General features: G+C 43.1%; 1 protein-coding gene across 2 annotated transcripts in view; it reads right to left on the bottom strand.

Moving 5' to 3' along the window:
- Window positions 1–16,939, bottom strand: part of AKT1 (AKT serine/threonine kinase 1) — a 78,045-nt gene extending 61,106 nt beyond the window's left edge. Inside the window, exons 1-2 of one of the 2 annotated variants that reach the window (XM_053980477.1) lie at window positions 16,544–16,939; window positions 9,859–10,034 (exon numbers count right to left, since the gene is read on the bottom strand). In XM_053980477.1, the coding sequence (XP_053836452.1) occupies window positions 9,859–9,904 (46 nt within the window). In that variant the 5' untranslated portion in view covers window positions 9,905–10,034; window positions 16,544–16,939. Of the gene's footprint in view, window positions 1–9,858; window positions 10,035–16,245; window positions 16,265–16,543 lie in introns of those variants that run through there. The other variant, XM_053980478.1, reaches the window with a different exon arrangement.
- Between the last annotated feature and the right edge of the window lie 723 nt (window positions 16,940–17,662).

The raw sequence follows: 17,662 nt of genomic DNA, 5'->3' as shown, positions 1-17,662 counted from the left end.
TATACATCAGAAAAGACCAGATTTTCAGCTATCCCTGATGCAAAGAAAACTTCAAATTGAAAAAGTCAAATAGTATACTACTCTTTCACTGTTTGAAAAATAACACCAAAAACAGTAATAAAGTCACTGATTTCATTGTTTAAGAGCAATTAAAGAGAGAGTCATTTCTCACACAGGCAGACAGACAGGACAACAGAGAATGGCTTCAAACAAGGAGTAAATATTTAGATTAGATGAGGTTAGAAATTCCTTAGGCTGAGGCTAGTGAGGTGCTAGGAAGAGCTGCCCAGAGAAGCTGTGAATATCCCATCCCTAGAAGTGTTCAAGACCAGTTTGGATGGGGCTTTGAGCAACCTGAACTAGGGGAAGGTGTCCCTGTCCATGGCAGGGAGGTTGAATTATATGATCTCTAAAGATCCATTCCATCTCAATCCATTCTATGATTAAAGCAGATAAACCATTTTTTTAGTAACAACTATGTAAAAAGGTAAGATTTCTTTTTAAAAAAAATTATGGAAAAAAATCCATGATGAACTGAAGTGTGGTCTTCTCCATACATTGCCCCAGCAGCATGAAGAGCACTTCCCATAAAATTACTTCATCAGTGAATTTATACTGGCATAGGACTCATATCCTCTGCCCAGAAATCGAAGTCCACCTAGAAAACTACTTCCAAATCCTACAACGAGAATTGTCATCACAGATAATCACAACTGGATTCCAGACAGCTCCATGCATAAACTTCCAGAAGAATAATAAACACTTAATACACCTAAATCTATGCAACTACACATTTGAGTCTTGAATTATTCCTTGGCGTTCCCAAATTTTCATTCTCCTTAATGAGCACAGAAAGGCAAAGAGACTGCATGATCAAAAGTTAAAAATAATAGAACAAGACAAAGAAAAATCTACATTACAAAGAAAACACTTTCAGTTAGTTAAATGATTGCTATTTATAGATGGTTTATTGACCATAGACAGGCGCAGGGATATGTATGACGTGTAAGAACACATGCCTGGAAGCCCCTGTAAAGCAACCAGTAAATAAAAGGCTGTATTCCCACTCTGCAGAGGCCTGGCAATGAATTTTGAGCTGCTTAACAGGTTGTTCAAGAGTGTAACTATTTACTAATACTCCAACTGAGAAGCCCCAATGTAGGCATAAAACCAAAAGTATACAGAATTGTGTGCAGTCTTGTAGGCATAAACCCTACTCAGTGCAAATATTTTCCACACCAGTTTAACTACATCATTCTGCACAAAGCAGCAGTATGTTGTCATTTGTAATATGGCACATACAAAGGTTTTTATGAGAAGACATGGCAAAATTTTAGCTACGTATTTTTTCTCTTAAATCTTAATATTTTAGGAATTTGATAAATAAAAAAGCAGTTCAAATATAGTTTAATTTCTATGTTTCTATTAACAATTAATATAATCTGTCAAGCATCTTGCAGATAATCAGAAATTTATGTTTCATATTGCCTGCTTTCTGAAGTGTAATCAGGATGCGTTCTGTGATCCCCAGACCCTCTGACACAATTGCAGAAATAGCAGGGTACTAATACTGCTAAGGCTAGGAGGCCAGAAAACAAAAACACACTACACATTATTTCAAATCCTCTATTTTTTGAGCTTTTTTTCTGACAAGTAATTAAACAGCCCCTTTTTGTTCTGCTTAGTCTAAACCATGAAGCAGGCACTTGGGTTATCTTCTCCAATTTTTCTCAACGTCACAAGGACTAGCAGGCTTCTCTGCTTCATGAAGAAAAACAGGCAAAACTTTCAAAATCTTGTGACTTTTACAGCTGGGAACTGATTTATAAAGCCAACATAAAAATAAGGGCTGCACTTAAAATTTGAGAATTAGTAGCAATTGCTGGAAGCAGCCTGACCTCCATCAGCACCTGAAGTTCACTTCAAGGCACACCAGTGTCAACCTCTTGAGTCTCCATCAACAAATAATGCTTGTCTTGAAGACCTCTTCTATGGAGACAGGTTAAGAGAGTTTGGGGCTGTTCAGCCTGAAAAGAGGATGCTCTGGAGAGACCTTACTGCTCACTTTTTATACATACTGAGGGCTTTTAAGAAAGATTAGGAGAGGCTTTTTATCAGGGCCTATTGTGACAAGTTATGGTTTTAAAATATAGGAGAGTAGGTTTAGACTACATAATATTTAATAAAGAAATTCTTCACTCTGAAGGTGGTAAGACACTGGCACAGGTGGCCCAGTGAAGTTGCGGATGTCCCACCCCTAGGACTGTCCAAGGCCAGGTTGGATAAGGCTTTGAGCAACATGGTCTAGTTAGTGCAAGGTGTGCCTGCCTATGAAACAGGGGTTGGACTGGATGATCCTTAAAGGTCTCTTCCAACCCCAACCACTCTAAGGCTGGAGCTCCCTCCCAAAACAGGTATCTCCTGTGAAGGCTGTGGTTCACCACCAACATAAAGGCCACTTCTCTGGTTCTCTGTGGTTCTCATTAGGAGTCCATTAGTAAAGCCCAGGCAGAGGAGACTGATTTGACAGCCCCATAAATGACTCAGATGCTGCACTCATTCTCAGTATGAGCATGAAATACCACTGCACCATGCACAGAACCACTGACTCCAAAGTGTATTTCTACATGCAGTTCACCAAAGGCCTAGGTTTTGGACAGCACTTCAAAACATGCTCTCCCAACTTACCCAAGAGACTCGGGGGAAACAGTAACTGACTTGCCCACAGTCTGTGATGATTGTTTACCTCAGCTGTCCTCAAATATGACCATGCACTTTTGAATAAACTGACAAGTTTCACAACGTTATTTGACCAGCTATCTTTTTCACATTTTTGGCTCAACTTGAAGAGGTGGGAGAATAATCCCAGAGGTCTGTAGCATTACCAACTGCACTCAAAGTCAGTCTTCATTATTTCCCCCTTTCAGCTGCAGTAAATATTTCTCACAAAAACACACTATTTCACACCTAATATGGTGCTTTTCTTTCTCCATTATTTTTCTTCCTCTTTCCTCACATAGTTTCCTGGTTTTTGTTCCCCCTTTAAGAAGCACATTGTACCTACAACATAATGCATCTGAAAATAATAATCCCTCCTCTGTCTTCCCCCATGAGAGATGACTTTTAAATAAGACTTAACTGATTTTTTTCTTTGTAAATCAGCTACTCCAATATGTAAAAGGGGGAAAACCCCATACAGCTAACAAGTATTTGGTTTTTACCATGCTCTCTCTTTTAAAATACATTAAAATTAAATGTTGAACTATTAAGCAAATCCTTTTTATTTCCGCAATAGATGTCAACGTCTGTTTCCCAAATTAATCTGACAGCAACCACCACCCCAATTTTTAAGAGAATTATTAGTGACACAGAAAGTTTATGAAAGGAGAGACACCACACATCACCATGTACTGCTCTAAGAGCATCAAAGTCCTCACCAGCTTTTTCAGATGGCAAAATCTCAGGCTACGAGGGATAACCAGGAGCAAGTTTGGGCAGGGGAAGCTACAGGCACAGACAAGGAGTGCAACTGATGGTGCTTACACAGTGGCAGCAGCACCAGCTGGAAGGGAAGGAACCTTCTGGCATCCACACAGGGGCTTGCAGGGGAAGACATTTCCAAGTGAGGACAAGGCGCCAAATTTTAAATGCATGGCACAGCATCTTGCCTAAAACCACCCCTGCAAGAAAGAGCAAGCTTTATTCTCTTGCTCTCTCTTCACCTCAAAATAGCATACTCACTCAGTACTTCTTTCTTCCTACATCCAAACCTGATGACTTCTCACTATGCCTACTGAGAAAAAAAAAGAACAGAAAACATGGAGAGCTTTTTCTTTTTCTTCAGAGGCCTACCTTTCCCTTTTTGAAAAGGAGGGAACCATAAAAAAGAAAATCAAAGCAAATAAGGCACTTTCTGCATGATCCACTGTATCAAGGCTCACTTTTACAGGGCTTGCAATGTCCTAGATCCCTCATTCTCAAATCCCTTTTAATAACAAGTAACATTAATCTATGACGCTACCCCACTTTTAGAGATAAAATTGAGACCTAGTTTGTTTCGCTTCTGATGTGCAATAAAACAGAATATGAAAGTAAACTTCCAGGACTGACATAAATAATCTGGGCATCAACATCCCAGCTCTTCCTCTTTGCCATTCAAAGAGAGAGTGCTCAGTCTCACTTCCAAGTAAGTTCCAGTCAGTTTACAATCAATGAAAAACACATCTAACCCAGCATCACTTCTCTAAAGAACTGAAAGTGTTTTGTGAAAATGTTAGAATAAAGACTTTTTGGAAGTAATTTTTACTGAAGAAAGAAACATTTGGATGTCACCCTTCAAAAATGTGAAGCTGTAGAATGGGTTTCATGCAAAAATGTTCTGGAAGACAGTTTTCTGAAAGGCTGCTGGAAAGTAACAGAAACACTCCAAGACAAGTAGTCTGCTCTGTGAAAGGAAGATGAGCCATTTCTAGGCTACACCAGCTCTTTCAAAGATGAAATACAGTACAGTTACATTGCACCAGCTGATTCTCAGTTTCTGACTTCTCCTGTCATCCAGAGCAAACTTTTTACAGTACACTGGATCCGGCCTGTTTCCTATGATCTCTTCACAAATAATTCCATCAGATGAGATTACCCTCCAAAAGTCTAGCTGACTAGCCATTATCAGCTCGTATTTCTCCAGATGTTTTGTGATCTCATCCTTTCTTAATGTCTCTAGCATCTTGCCTACCACCAAGGTCAGATTTATTAGTTGACAATTTCCTGGTTCCTCCCCAGTCCCCTTTTCCCAGAACAGGACAAGCAAAATGAAAGCAACCAAGAGCTAGAATTGCAAAACTATTGCCCCTTGTGTTGAAAAAGAGACACACAAGGAAAACCACAAACTGACACAGCTTATCTTTTGTTTCCAACAAGAAGCACAACAGATTTCCCTATAAACTCAACCCTTCAGCTCTGAACCATGAGAGAAATAGAATCAGCTTCTCTCCCTCTGTCACAACTTCCCCACTCCATTCTTTGTTCAGCCCCACTCCATTCTTTGTTCAGCCCCTATCTTGTTTCTTACCTTTCCATTCCCCCCAGCTTTTCCTCTGAAGCAGCTGTGCCCTCTAAAGCTGGCATCTTCAAAGTTCAGATGGCTCTTAGGATCCTTTGCATCAAGTGCCACAGCCATTCTTTGAAATACAATGAAAGCCAGATGATCCTTGAACTAATCTGAACCTGAGGTTCTGACTACAGAGGTCACCAAGACAGTTCATCACTTCATCCCAGGGACAGACAGAAGCCAAGGTAAGAACAAAAAACACCCCAAAATAAAACACACACACACACATACAGAAAAGAGGTAGGGAACATGGTGAGGACAGAAAACAGAGAAGAAAGAAGAGGTGAAGAAAAACAGCAACACCAAAGACTCCCTGGCTTAATATATCTGGTTATACCCTGTAAAATCCTCTTTTGATTCACACTAACAGAATACTCAAAGTATGAACCTGTGCTCAAAATAACAAAGGTAAAGTTCACCATCTGTGCTATTCTGCTAGAGAAAAAGAGCAGCAATCAGCATTTTAGTCCTAGTTTGTATTTTACATATGGATCTTGCATACACTTTATGCAGTAAAGCTAGAGCAAGAAAAATCACAATGGGCCAGTTGTTATTTATTAGGTTGTCTGTATCACTCCATTCATTACAGAAATAATTCTTTAACCAAAAGAAAAAAAAAAGGTATTATATCCAGAAGTGGAATAGGTATCATATGTATTATTTCTCATTTTAGGGTCTCTGTTAGTTTGGATCAGCTTTTTTAAGCTACAGACTCCATCAGTCAAATAGTTTTACCTGACTGAAGTCCATAAAAATTGGCATTTGGAGGACATGTTATGGTTTTCATAGTTAAAATTACTATGTGGTGTTAATATGCTATTTAAAAACAAAATAGCTCTGCATTTCCTGCTAAATATTAATGGATGAATACACAGGTCTCTCCAGCTCCTTATAATTGCTTCAGATTTCTCAGACTGAGAAATGGAGATTTTTCAATTTCCTTTTTCAAATGTCAGTGTATATTTTTCCCTCCTCCTCTTTCCCTGCCTCCAAAAGACTCCTTTTTTCATACAAGTTTATGCCCTAATAAGAAAACCGGACATACTAGGGAGGACAGAGATGACAGAGTATCAAAATGCACAATCCCCTCTTTGTTAGCCATGCAGAAAGACTTTTAAAAAAAAAAAACAAAAAAACAGGATGAAGACTGAAAACAATAGAAGGACCTTTATAAACAGGGACCAGAGCAGAAAGATTCAAGAAATCCAATGAGACCTTTAAAATGGATCAGTAAAGCAAGTAAAATACACTTGGGCACACCTCTCTTCTCCAAAAAGTTCCCCACACACAACCAAAATTAAGGATCCTCATGACATACATACATTCAGAAAACCTATAATCTCCGAGCTCAACAAGCAGCAATTTGGGCAGATAATTTTCTCCTTCTCCCCTCATATTCAATCACAATTATAGCACCTCTGCATCGAATCATTCCCCCCATCCTTTCCCACTAAACAAAACCTTCAGCATCACACAACCGGGGACTGCACACCCTGGATGTACACACACAGGCTGGATGCACAAACCCCAAGCCTGAGCTCCTTCACACCTCCCACCTGTGTGCTGGAACAGTCCAGCCATGAAGGTATTCAAAGAGTGGTCACAAGAGTGTATCCTTGCTGGGATTTGAGTAACAGCACCAAGCACTGCCAATGGGGAAAGGGATGGGGAGGGGAAAGTTCATCCACGAATTCTTCTATTTCTGCCTGGCTGAGGTTAGACATGTCATGGACACAACTGGCCCCTGCACAAACAAACATCTGCACTACTGGAAGTGGAGCTTCCTTCAGTGACTGACTTAGAGAACTGCCAAGAGCTCTCTGTCAGGCAGCAATGTTTAATTTCATTTCTCCATTTGTATTTTTAATCTTGGAAACAAAAACATAAATGTAAAGCATGCTGACAGAAGAAAACAACTGCATAGTTCTAAAAAGCCCTGCTACTTCCCTGCCAGGCTGAAACACCTGCTCCTGCTAATGATGGCTTTATGCTTACTTACACCTGCCATCCACAAGGGCTCCAGAGCACTTTGCAGCTTGATTTATACATACACAAATCATTAAAACCACCAAAATTAAGCCACTGCTGGGGTGAGATGTGGCAACTGTTTAACTGCATGCAGACTGCTCAGGACAGGAACTATAAGAGAGACCAAATCCAACCAAAGCTATGGGGAACGTTAGGTTGAGAGAACATCATTGCCCAATCTGGATTTTGGCCAGTCACTACCTAATATACTTGCATGTGGAAAGTCCTAGGATCTTTAGAGAACACATGCAGTGCAACCTTTGGTTTTATAAATGATCTAAAATACTCTCTCTCTCTATATATACACATATACACACATACATACACACACACACACATATATGTTTCTTATATCTGAAATCCCCCCTTTAGCAGTCCCTCCCTGCACTAATTATTGTTTATGCCTTGACTTCAGAAGCTCACTGTATCAGACATCAGTTTTGGAAACATCCTGTGGTTGAAGCACTTGAGCTAGCAGAGCCAGCAAACTGATAGTGTCTGGTAATAAATGTAGAGTATTTAAAAAAAAAAGATGCTTAACAAAACACACACATATACAGAGTGGATAAGTTACTCCCCAGCAAAGACAGAGCCAAATGAACTGAATTTGCCAACCTATCCCTGAATAGCTACAAAAACCAAGAGATTCCCAGGGCTGACACCAGCAGGCTGAAGAGAAAATAGAGCATTGCTTTCTAAAAACATCCTCACTTGGACAACACCGAATTAACAGTTGCAGAGTCAATGGAGTGGAATGAAATAGGTGTCACTGCGCATACCAAGAGGGCAAAAGGACATCGGGAAACAGGTTAAAAATATTAGGAAACCTGGCATCCAAAAAATGCCAAGGTATGTTTAACAGTTTAGGAGTTTGGGCACAAATTTGCAGCATCGAATATGTGGAACATGCAGAGTAACATTTTGAAAATGGGAATGTGCTCAGCACGTAATCTCATCATAATATTATCAACAATCCATCAGAGATAATAATCTGTTTCTCTGAGGCAATTTTAAAACAACAAAAAAAATCAGATCAGGGGATCTGGGTATCTTTTACTAAGACCTCTTTCAGAGGTCTTCTTACTTGAAAGTAGCTTTATCGTAATCTCAGAAACAACAAAAATTCAGTTCCCAAAACTAAACACAGACAAACCTGAAATACAACATGATTGTTTAAAAGTTTCAGATACGTGTGCCTCTGAGTCATCCTGACAATGCCTTTTCCATATTGTTTAAAATAAATGTTTTTCCCTCAGATTTTTGTGCAGTGCTCCTCAAAATAACAGATTTTTTTTTAATTACAGGTAAGTGTAGGAAGAATTGCAACAACAGATGGTTAAAAACACTCAGCCTGAAAACATTGTTTAAAACTAAAAAAATATCTCTGATTTGAAGAGTTTCTTGATTCATAAATGAGAATGGGAAGTGTAACTCTGTGTTTCTTTCTTCTATTTAATCCAAACACAGAATAGTTCTCAAATACTTTGTCAGAACAAAGCAGCCTGGGTACACCAGAATTACTGAATGAGCTAGTTAAGCTAACGAGTGCAAATGTGTTTCCAAATGAAATAAACCAGAACAAAAAAAAAAATCCCCCTAAAAAAACTTGAACAAAACATTTGTACATCAGGCATCAATCTGCTAAACTACACTGCATATCCAATTGTTAGACGTATACACTTCCACCCTCTTAAATACACATTATCAACATGTTTTCTAAATTCCTAGATATTTCTTATCGTTGCCGAAGAACCACCAGCCTTTACCAAGGTTATGATAATGCATTTCAAATTTCTTCCATAAATAATTATGCTACACCTTTGCACCTTCAGGCAAGTTGCTGCAAACCTTCTAGAAAAATCCTGAGTCTGCAGAACCATGTAAGCTTCCCTACTGCTGGAGCACACAGATTCTGGTTTTGGTCCAAAAAAATGACACTATCATGGAAAGTACCTAATACTGCTCTCTCCTTTCCAAGAAACAAAAGTAGAATACAAAGGAACAGGTAATACCCTACAGAATCAATGCTGTGGTACTCAAAAATGAACACCTCCCCAAAAAACCAAACCCACTGTTTTGGGACGAAAACATATAAGAAGGCAAAAAGCCTAACCATACATGTGACTGTCTTTTCAGTTTTGCCACTCTTCCAAGAATAAAGACTTTTTATAAAAATCAAATGTCATTCATGGTGCAACCAAAATGCACAGAGTGCAGAAACTCAAGGCTATTCTTCCTGTCCAGGACACTGGTACCCAGAGCAGTTCAGACACACACAGAATAGCACATTTTCTAGCAAGTCTCTGCAAGAGCACAGCACTGCTCACAAAATACAGTTGCACAAAATGCGTATTTTTCACTGTTCAAAAACATTAATCTTAATTCTCCCTTCTAATACAAAAAGGAAAGCTACAGACCTACATACAAACCAAAATTCTTTGTTTAACCTCTAGCACTCTAAGTAATTTAATCTCCTTCACTTGCTACCTTTATCATTATTTTCAAAGCACTTGACACCAATTTTTGGTGAACACATGCACACACATACAAGAAAACCTCTTATACATGCATTTTCTAAAGCTTGGAAAAAAGGTATGCTACCTATGTGCTATTTCCCACTAGGATGAACAGGAAAATAATGGATTACTTGAGGACATGCTACTAAACACCAGATTAGAGAGGGATGGAATAATTTTACTGTCCAGAAGGGAAGAGTCACTTACCTCGTTTGTGAAGCCAGCCTTCCTTCACTATCGCTACTTCATTCATAATGGCAGGAATGTCTCTTGAAAACCAGTTTATGGCAAAAGATCACTCAGCTGAAATTCTTGAACTCCAGCAGAAGGCTCCACAAGAGGGACGAGGGTTTTTCCTCCGTTTTCCTCCTTTCCAGCTATTTCTAAACGGATCAAAAGAAGAGTACACCATCATTTCAAAGCATGTCACAGGTGTACAACAACATATACAACAGGGAGTAGTTTTCATTGCTGCATTGTTGGTTTGGGATTTTTCTGTTCTATTATTATTACAAATCTTAAATGAGGGCTTAGCTCTCCACAAGAATTTATCTTGGTGGGTGGAGGTGCCAAAATACAGGTTTGCTAAAGTCCTGCTTCTTCACTGAGTAGGCTGATCATGGGCAGACTCACAATACTACCAGGTGCTGTTTGACTTACAGGTGGATTGAAGACCTTACCTAGTAGACCTCTATCTCTGCAACACCACCTCATTCTTCGCAATAAAAATTCTGAAATATCACAAAAACCAGTTTTCAATGTTTCCTGGTAAGGAAGACTTCCAGAACATCTCCTGGAAGGTTTCTTTACAGCCTGATAGTAGTCTATTAACCAGCACACAGCATGTCTTAGAGATAAACCTCTGACAGTAAATATTTCTATCCTGCTTCAGATTTTCCTACCTTCAGCATCATCCCCTTAATCCCATTCAGATCTCCTTGACTCCCCAAAAAGTATCTTCTCTACCTTTGATAGTTCTAACTTCTGCCTCTCCTAGAGGTATACAAACAAGCACAGATAAGCTCGCGTACCTTACTGTTATCCCAAATCAGCCCTTACAGCACCCTGATCAATTTTATTGCTCTTCCTTAACCAAGCTGCAGATTGCTGCTGCCTTTCTCACAATGAAATATACCCAAGCACAACTTGGGATTTTTACCCCTCTGCTTTATGAGACAAAATCCCTCTCTAAATAGCTCAAGATTGCCATTTCTTATTGAAAATGTGCCTTGCTCGTGGCTGACTACCACAGAAGCATTCTGTGCATTTCTCTCCCTCACTGAATGTAATCTCTTCCCAAATGCATTAGCTTTTATTATTTTTCTAAATTGAATCTGATTATTTTTCTACTTGTGGTACAAATATTCCCTATTTTTTTTCATTCTTTTGTGCTCTCCAAATGTCCATGCTGCCATTCAATTTGCTATTACTTGAGTGATCAAAAAACCTAATTGGTGACAAATTCCCAGCAGTAACCAACAAGTTTAATAAAACAAAACCCAGCAGCATTTGTAAACTGCCACCAAAGACCTGGCTTTTACTGGAGTCTCTCACCTACCACAGAGACACCCCATTCCCACCTAACAAATATATACCATCTCTGCATGCATTTGGCACGTGTGCATCAATTATCTCTGAGCATGCAGGTGATAGCCATCCATCAGAAACTAGATTAAAAAGCAACTAATTCCCCATATCTCACTAAGACACAACACTGGATGGAACAAAACAGGTGGTCAAAATGAATCCAACCTAGAACTGAAACCCCAGCAGGGGCAGAGGGCTTTGTACTACATCCGAGTGATGTGAAACAGGCAGCGTTCAAAGCACAAAGCTCGAATTTGAACAAGCTCCATCACTGCCAGCAGAAATGGATGGAGAAAGGAGGTCACGTCCCTGACACTCTGCCTACAAACCTACACTGTTTGTTACTGTTCCTCAGCTTTTCCAGTTAACAGTTTATGTTGAAGTTCTCCCCAAAAGCAAGGTGAGTTTGGGTTTTTTTTCCAAATTACAAATCTGCCGATCTCACTAGTTAGAATTATCAACTCCATGAAACAGATGTTTGCCTGAGGGAGGGAAGATACACAAAAAATTACATTGGAACAAGTGACATGCAGTAATTCCTAATTTCATAAATAAATATGAGAACACTTTATGCTGCAGAATAGAGACTAGTAATCCACAGCTGCCAGAGATACCTTGGAACAAACTCCTTGAGCTCCAGAGCAATTAGAATGGAACCTGACAAACACAGCAGGCTTCTTCCTTTCAAAATGGCCATGCACAATGCACAATAGCCATGCAAGCTAGACTTGCTTGCTGATGTCAAGAGAAGACTAGACCTCACTTAGAGGCTTGAGCAATTTGCAAAGTGTTGAACAAAACCCCCAAGATTATCACAGCTTGAGTATGGAAATGCAACACCCAGGTGTGAAAATTAACGCTTCTAACTTTGTGTCATACAGGGTGCAGGGACTGTGCAATCCTACCTCTGCATCCTGAACTCAACCATTTAGAGGCACTGAGCAATCAGTATCCTTTCCAACAACCATACATAAAAAAAAGGAAGCTACAAGACAAACTAGACTGTAGAAAGGGCAATACTGTTATTAAAAACATGAAAAAGCATGAAGGACCAGAATTCTCCAATCTGCAGCTAACTTACTCCAGGTTTTCCTGCGTTAACACTTGCCAGGATTACAACTTGGCAGCTTCCTGCTTGTCATCAGCTAAACTGTCATTTAATAATCCAAATTTGAATGACAACAGAGCCAAAAAAAGCAGATCAACTGAGAAATACAAAGTTCAGAGGGACTAATTTTTCTACTCTCTGAGGTGTCCAAGCAGCTTGGACTGCCTTTTCCCTACCATTTCTACCCAAGAAACATTTCCCACTTGCTACTGAAGCCGTGCTCTCAGGGATGTGTCTTTACCTGCCCTCCTCCTTTCAGGGGAGAGGGGTGGTGAAGGGGTGGAGAGTTTTGTAAAGAAGCCATAGCACAACAAGGTGGAAAAACATTAAACACTTCCTGACACCAACCTGTATCACGGGTCCCACCTCAGTCCTTCAGTCAGCCATGTCAGAACACTTACTTCACACGGAGAAACTTAAGCTATTTTTAATTTGCAATGTGAAGAGCTGGGTATCCCTTCTCACTGTCTAACAAGATGTCCATAGGCACAGCTCCAGCAGCAGCAAAACTGCTCTATCTACTGTATTTTAAAACACACATTCAAGCTGTGCCTAATACATCTATTTTAGTAAGAGACGTTATTGAAGACAGTGGCAGCAAGCAAGAGTAATTTCTTGGAGTAGAAGAGCAAGTTAACTATAGGTCAATGTACTACTGAAGATGTGTAAACCAGAAAAAGTTCCTTTTCCATAAAATCCTTAGAGGGGAAAAAGAAAAAAAAAAAAAAAAAAAAGAAAAGGAATGATTACAGTCCTCATTTATGGCCATCTAGGAATGGTTCCCAGTGAAGAGAGGGCATCTGAGGTAAGTATGACCTGGCTGCTCCAGTCTGCCTCTGCACAGGACTGAATACTGTCAAAAGCTAAACAACTTGGTCTTTCTCTTAGTCTTCTCTTCGCTTGTTTTTCAATACGCATTTCTGTAATACTTTTTCTAACACTGCAATAGTCCTTACGCAGCTGAAGTGCTGTAAATCATGAATGGTATGACATCAGCATTGTATCATGGTGACACCAGTTTTGTGTACATATTAATTCCTTAAAGGTTATTAAGTTCTTCATAAATAATGAGATAACTCACTTCCGTAGGCACTGCAGCAATGAAACCTGCTTTAAGGAGTAAGTCAAACCAACCATCCAACCGAAGGTGGAGCAGAACCCCCTTTTCCATATTTGGGAGAATCGTGTTAGAGCTCCTCTCATTCTCTTCTATACATTATCCTCACCTTCTTTTTTCTCTAAGAAAGTAGAAATATTAATCTCTACTTCCTGTCCTCTTTTCAATGTAAAGTTTTATATTTGTTTCCACTCATACCCTAGAGCAGATCAGGAAGAAAAGGAAGTCTTCCATTAAGCTGAAGCTTAAGCTTATGGGATGCAGGAGCACCTATGGTAATCAGCTCATCTTCATGAGGGAGAGTAAGCAAGGGACTAAAGGGTGATGGACCCACCAGCCTCAGTCCTGGCACGTCAGACTGTGTCTGGGCTGCACTCATTAGCCCAGATCAGAAAGCAGATTACAAAAAAGCATTCCCCTGGGCTAACACATTGCCCTGTCACACTACCAGTTACTGATGCCCACTGCCCTGGTGTGGCACATTCGTGATTCCCCCAGGACACTCTGAGCCCAAACATGCTGCACATCCTTATATGTTCTCATAATGCACAGCAGCAGGACCAGGCAAAACAGGATCCAGCTGCCCAAGTTTGCCTACTGTGGCCACATGACACCTTCATGAGAGCAGATGGGGTACACGGGAACTGGACTGGGCCAGGGCGGTACGTTCAGGCCCGTTACATGGGATGCCATGAGCAATCTACTCTCTCTTCACAGTGCTCCCAGCTGACAGCCAACGGCACCTAAACAGCCCAGACACAACAAAGTTGGGCTCCAGCCAACATTTCAAGTGGAGCGTACAGATAGATGTTCCCACCAGGCTTTGACCAGTGAAGTACATCTCCTGCGTTACGCAAATCCTGCCCTGGCTGTTTCACGGGAGCAGCAGTGATTCCAATGTGCTCAAGGCCCTCTGAGCCTGCAGCAGCTTCGCACCATGACCCAGTTACCAAATCTGGGCAGACAGCTTTCAAGGAAGCTTAGAAGGACCAGGTTGTGCCACCATCTTAGCTTCCCTTACAAAAAGGCATTGTGGGCCATGACTTAGGTGTGGCCACCAGTATTTGTTACTATGCTCTCTGTGTGTCCAATGACACCACATCTAAACTGGAATTTCATGGCAGCAAGTGCAGCAGATCACAAGGTTCACAAAGGAGTCTCAGATACTAAGTTATGGGGAAAATGGTAATTGGAAAACAAAAATCTCTACAGCCACATTCCCCCCCCCCCCCTTTTTTTTTTTTAATCTATTAGCCTAAACTAGGTTTACAAAACCATAATTTGAAATATTTGTGCTCTCCTGCCTCTGCTGATCAATAGAGAGGAGGTTAATGCTGTTCAGGTGAGGGGCCATAGTTACGACATCCAACTGTCCATGCTGCAAACACAATAGTTGGATAGGACAAACTAAGCTACCTATTTCAAAACTGAGTGATGGCAGAAAAGTGACTTCTTCATAAGCCCCTCTGCAGCCCAGACAAAATCTTCTTTATGTTCCCAAACAAGAACAAGTCCTTTTACAGTTTATGCTCATATAACTTAAGAACTGTGCTGCTCAGAATTTCGCTGCCAACCTGAGATATATTTAATCAAATTCCATTTTGAAGGATTTGTAACTGAAGTTTTGTTCAGTCCCCAAAGAAATCAAGGCAGTTGTGTAACTATTTAATTGTTAATGTAATCACTTACAGGACATTTTTATAAGATTGTAAAGTGAATACTGAAGCTGAAAGTGACTTGTGGACACTGGATCAATTTTTATATTTGATTTACCGCTGCTGCACACCAAAAACAGTTCTATAAACACCACACACAACACAAACCTACTATTTAAAAAAAAATCAAAGGTAGTTCCACAGTGTCTTTAAATCTGCTAACTCAGACAAATGTTGTGACTGTCACCATGAAACTAACTACTACATGAAAGTAATTACTAGTCATGCAGTATGTCAAATTTATTTACCTGCAAACAAATATTCTTCAGCATTAAGTGTTAGTAACTCCCTTTTATAACTGTATTTTGAAATGTACATCCCTCCTGTGGTATAAATAAAACAAACAAGCGCAAATCATGAATTTGCTTCTTACATGATAGAGGTGGTAGGAAAACAAAGCAAAACAGTTAAATATTTCTCACAGGGGTGGCCGGGGAGGGGGGCACACACCACCAATAAGGTGCACGCTGTATCTGCATCACTAGCGTCCTGTCAGTAAAATAAACTGAAAGTACCACAACGTTTATATGTTTGATTATGTGTTTTACAAAGAAACAGACACAAGTCCTACAAGTCTCTAAGAACATTTCGGCAACTGCTTCACCTGGGGGCCGGGGGGGGGGGGGGGGGCGGGGAAGGAATTTTGCAGACAGCTCCCTACACCTCTGCAAAACACGACTGCAAAAAAAAAATAAAAAAAGAAAAAAGAGAAAAAAAAAAAGATTTAAAAAAAGAGAAAAAAAAAATCAAGTCCACAAGCGCTACACGGCCACCTACACACGCCAAATGCCCACGGAGGGAATCACACCCCCGTCGGCAAACACTCAGTGGTCCGCAAAGCGGAGCTGGGCTGAACAACGCGGCCGCAGAAGACAAGAGAAGAAAATGGGGGCGGGGGAGGTGGGAAAATGGGGGGCCCTCGGCTACTTTGCTCGCCGCTGTTTCACAAATGTCACAAACCACCCCCCAGCCGCCCCCACCGCCGTTTCCCCGGGGGATGCTCGCGCAGGGCCCGGGGCGGGGGCAGGCCCGAGAGGAGACCCCCGCCCCGCCGCCCTCTCACCCACCGCATCCCCGGGGAGCCAACAGCTTCCTGTCCGCTCCGGGCCCGCCGGCAGGACGGACCGACCGACCGACCGACCGGGGCCGCCCGCAGCCCGGGCCTCCTCGTCCCCCACCCCGCCTGGCCGTGCCCGGGGGCCGGAGGGGCAGCCCACACCCGGGGAAGGCGAAGGGAGAGAGGCCGCCCCCTTTCCCGGCCCTTCCCTTCCCTCCCGGCCCCGCACAATGCGGCCGCGCCGAGCAGGCCCCGGCCCCGGCGCTTCCTTCCCCCAGCCCTTCCCAGCCGGAGAGCGGGTCACTTACATGGCTGGAGCCCGGGGAGGAGGCGGCGGCGGCGGCAGGGGAAGGGAGCTGGGGAGGGAGTCAGGGGAAGGGGAGGGAAGGGGGGGAGCGAGCCAGCGAGCGAGCGAGCGGGGGAAGGGGGCGGCCGGCGAGGCGGGCGGGCTCTGCGGCGGGCGCCGAGCGAAGGCCTCACTGGGCTCCCGGCAGCCGCCGCCTCCTCCTCACCATCCCCGGGCGGCGGGGCGGCTCCTCCTCCCCCTCTCGCAGGCGCTCGGCCCGTGGGGTTCGCACGCCCGCTCCGGCTGCCGGCTCGCCTTCCCCGCCGCTCCGCCCTGCGAGGCCGCCCCTCGCCTCGCTCCGCCGCCGCCTCCCCCCGCAGCCCCGGGCCGCGCTCCCGCCGCCCGGGCCGGGCTCGTCCCGCGCGCGTCTCCGCGGCGCTCGCTCACACCCTCCGCGGAGCGGCCGCCGGGTCCCGCCGCCGCTTCCCGCCCGTGCCGAGGGGCCGTCCCGCTCCGCTCCGCGCCGCTCCCCGGACGGGATTCGTGGCCTCGCCACCCTCCAAGCTCCCACAGCGCGGCGGAGCAGCGCCCGCCTGCCCGGCCCCCTCCGCCCACCCGCCGGCCCGGCCCCAGGCCCCGGGGGCGGCGTTTCCTGGCCCCGGGCGGCTCGGTGTTCCCCCTTCCCCTGGCACCGTCCCGGCCTTGGAACAGAGCGGTGGGGACGCTGTGCCCCGGGAGGGGAGGGATGTGGCTTCTCCTGACTCGGCCTATGAACCGGCTGCCTGGAGCATGGACAATTTCACAGAATCGCAGAATCAATTAGGTTTGAAAAGACAGATCATCGAGTCCAACCTATGACCGAACACCCCATGTCAACTAGACCATGGCACTAAGTGCCACTTCAGTCGTTCCTTAAACACCTCCAGGGACAGTGACTCCATCACTTCCCACTGAAATAGGCGGCCCATTCCAATGTCAAAACACCCTTCCTGTGAAGAATTTCTTGCTAATGTCCAGCCTAAACCTTTCTCGGTGCAGCATAAGACAATGTTTTCTGGTCCTGTCATTGATTGTCTGGGAAGAGAGACTGAGCTCCACCTGGCTACACCCTCCTGTCAAGGAGTTCTGCAGAATGATAAGA

Source organism: Vidua macroura, chromosome 6 (genome assembly GCF_024509145.1).
Source record: "Vidua macroura isolate BioBank_ID:100142 chromosome 6, ASM2450914v1, whole genome shotgun sequence".
Lineage (NCBI taxonomy): Eukaryota > Metazoa > Chordata > Aves > Passeriformes > Viduidae > Vidua > Vidua macroura.
The sequence above is the reverse complement of the archived record's forward strand: the minus strand, read 5'-3'. Positions and strand labels throughout refer to the sequence as shown.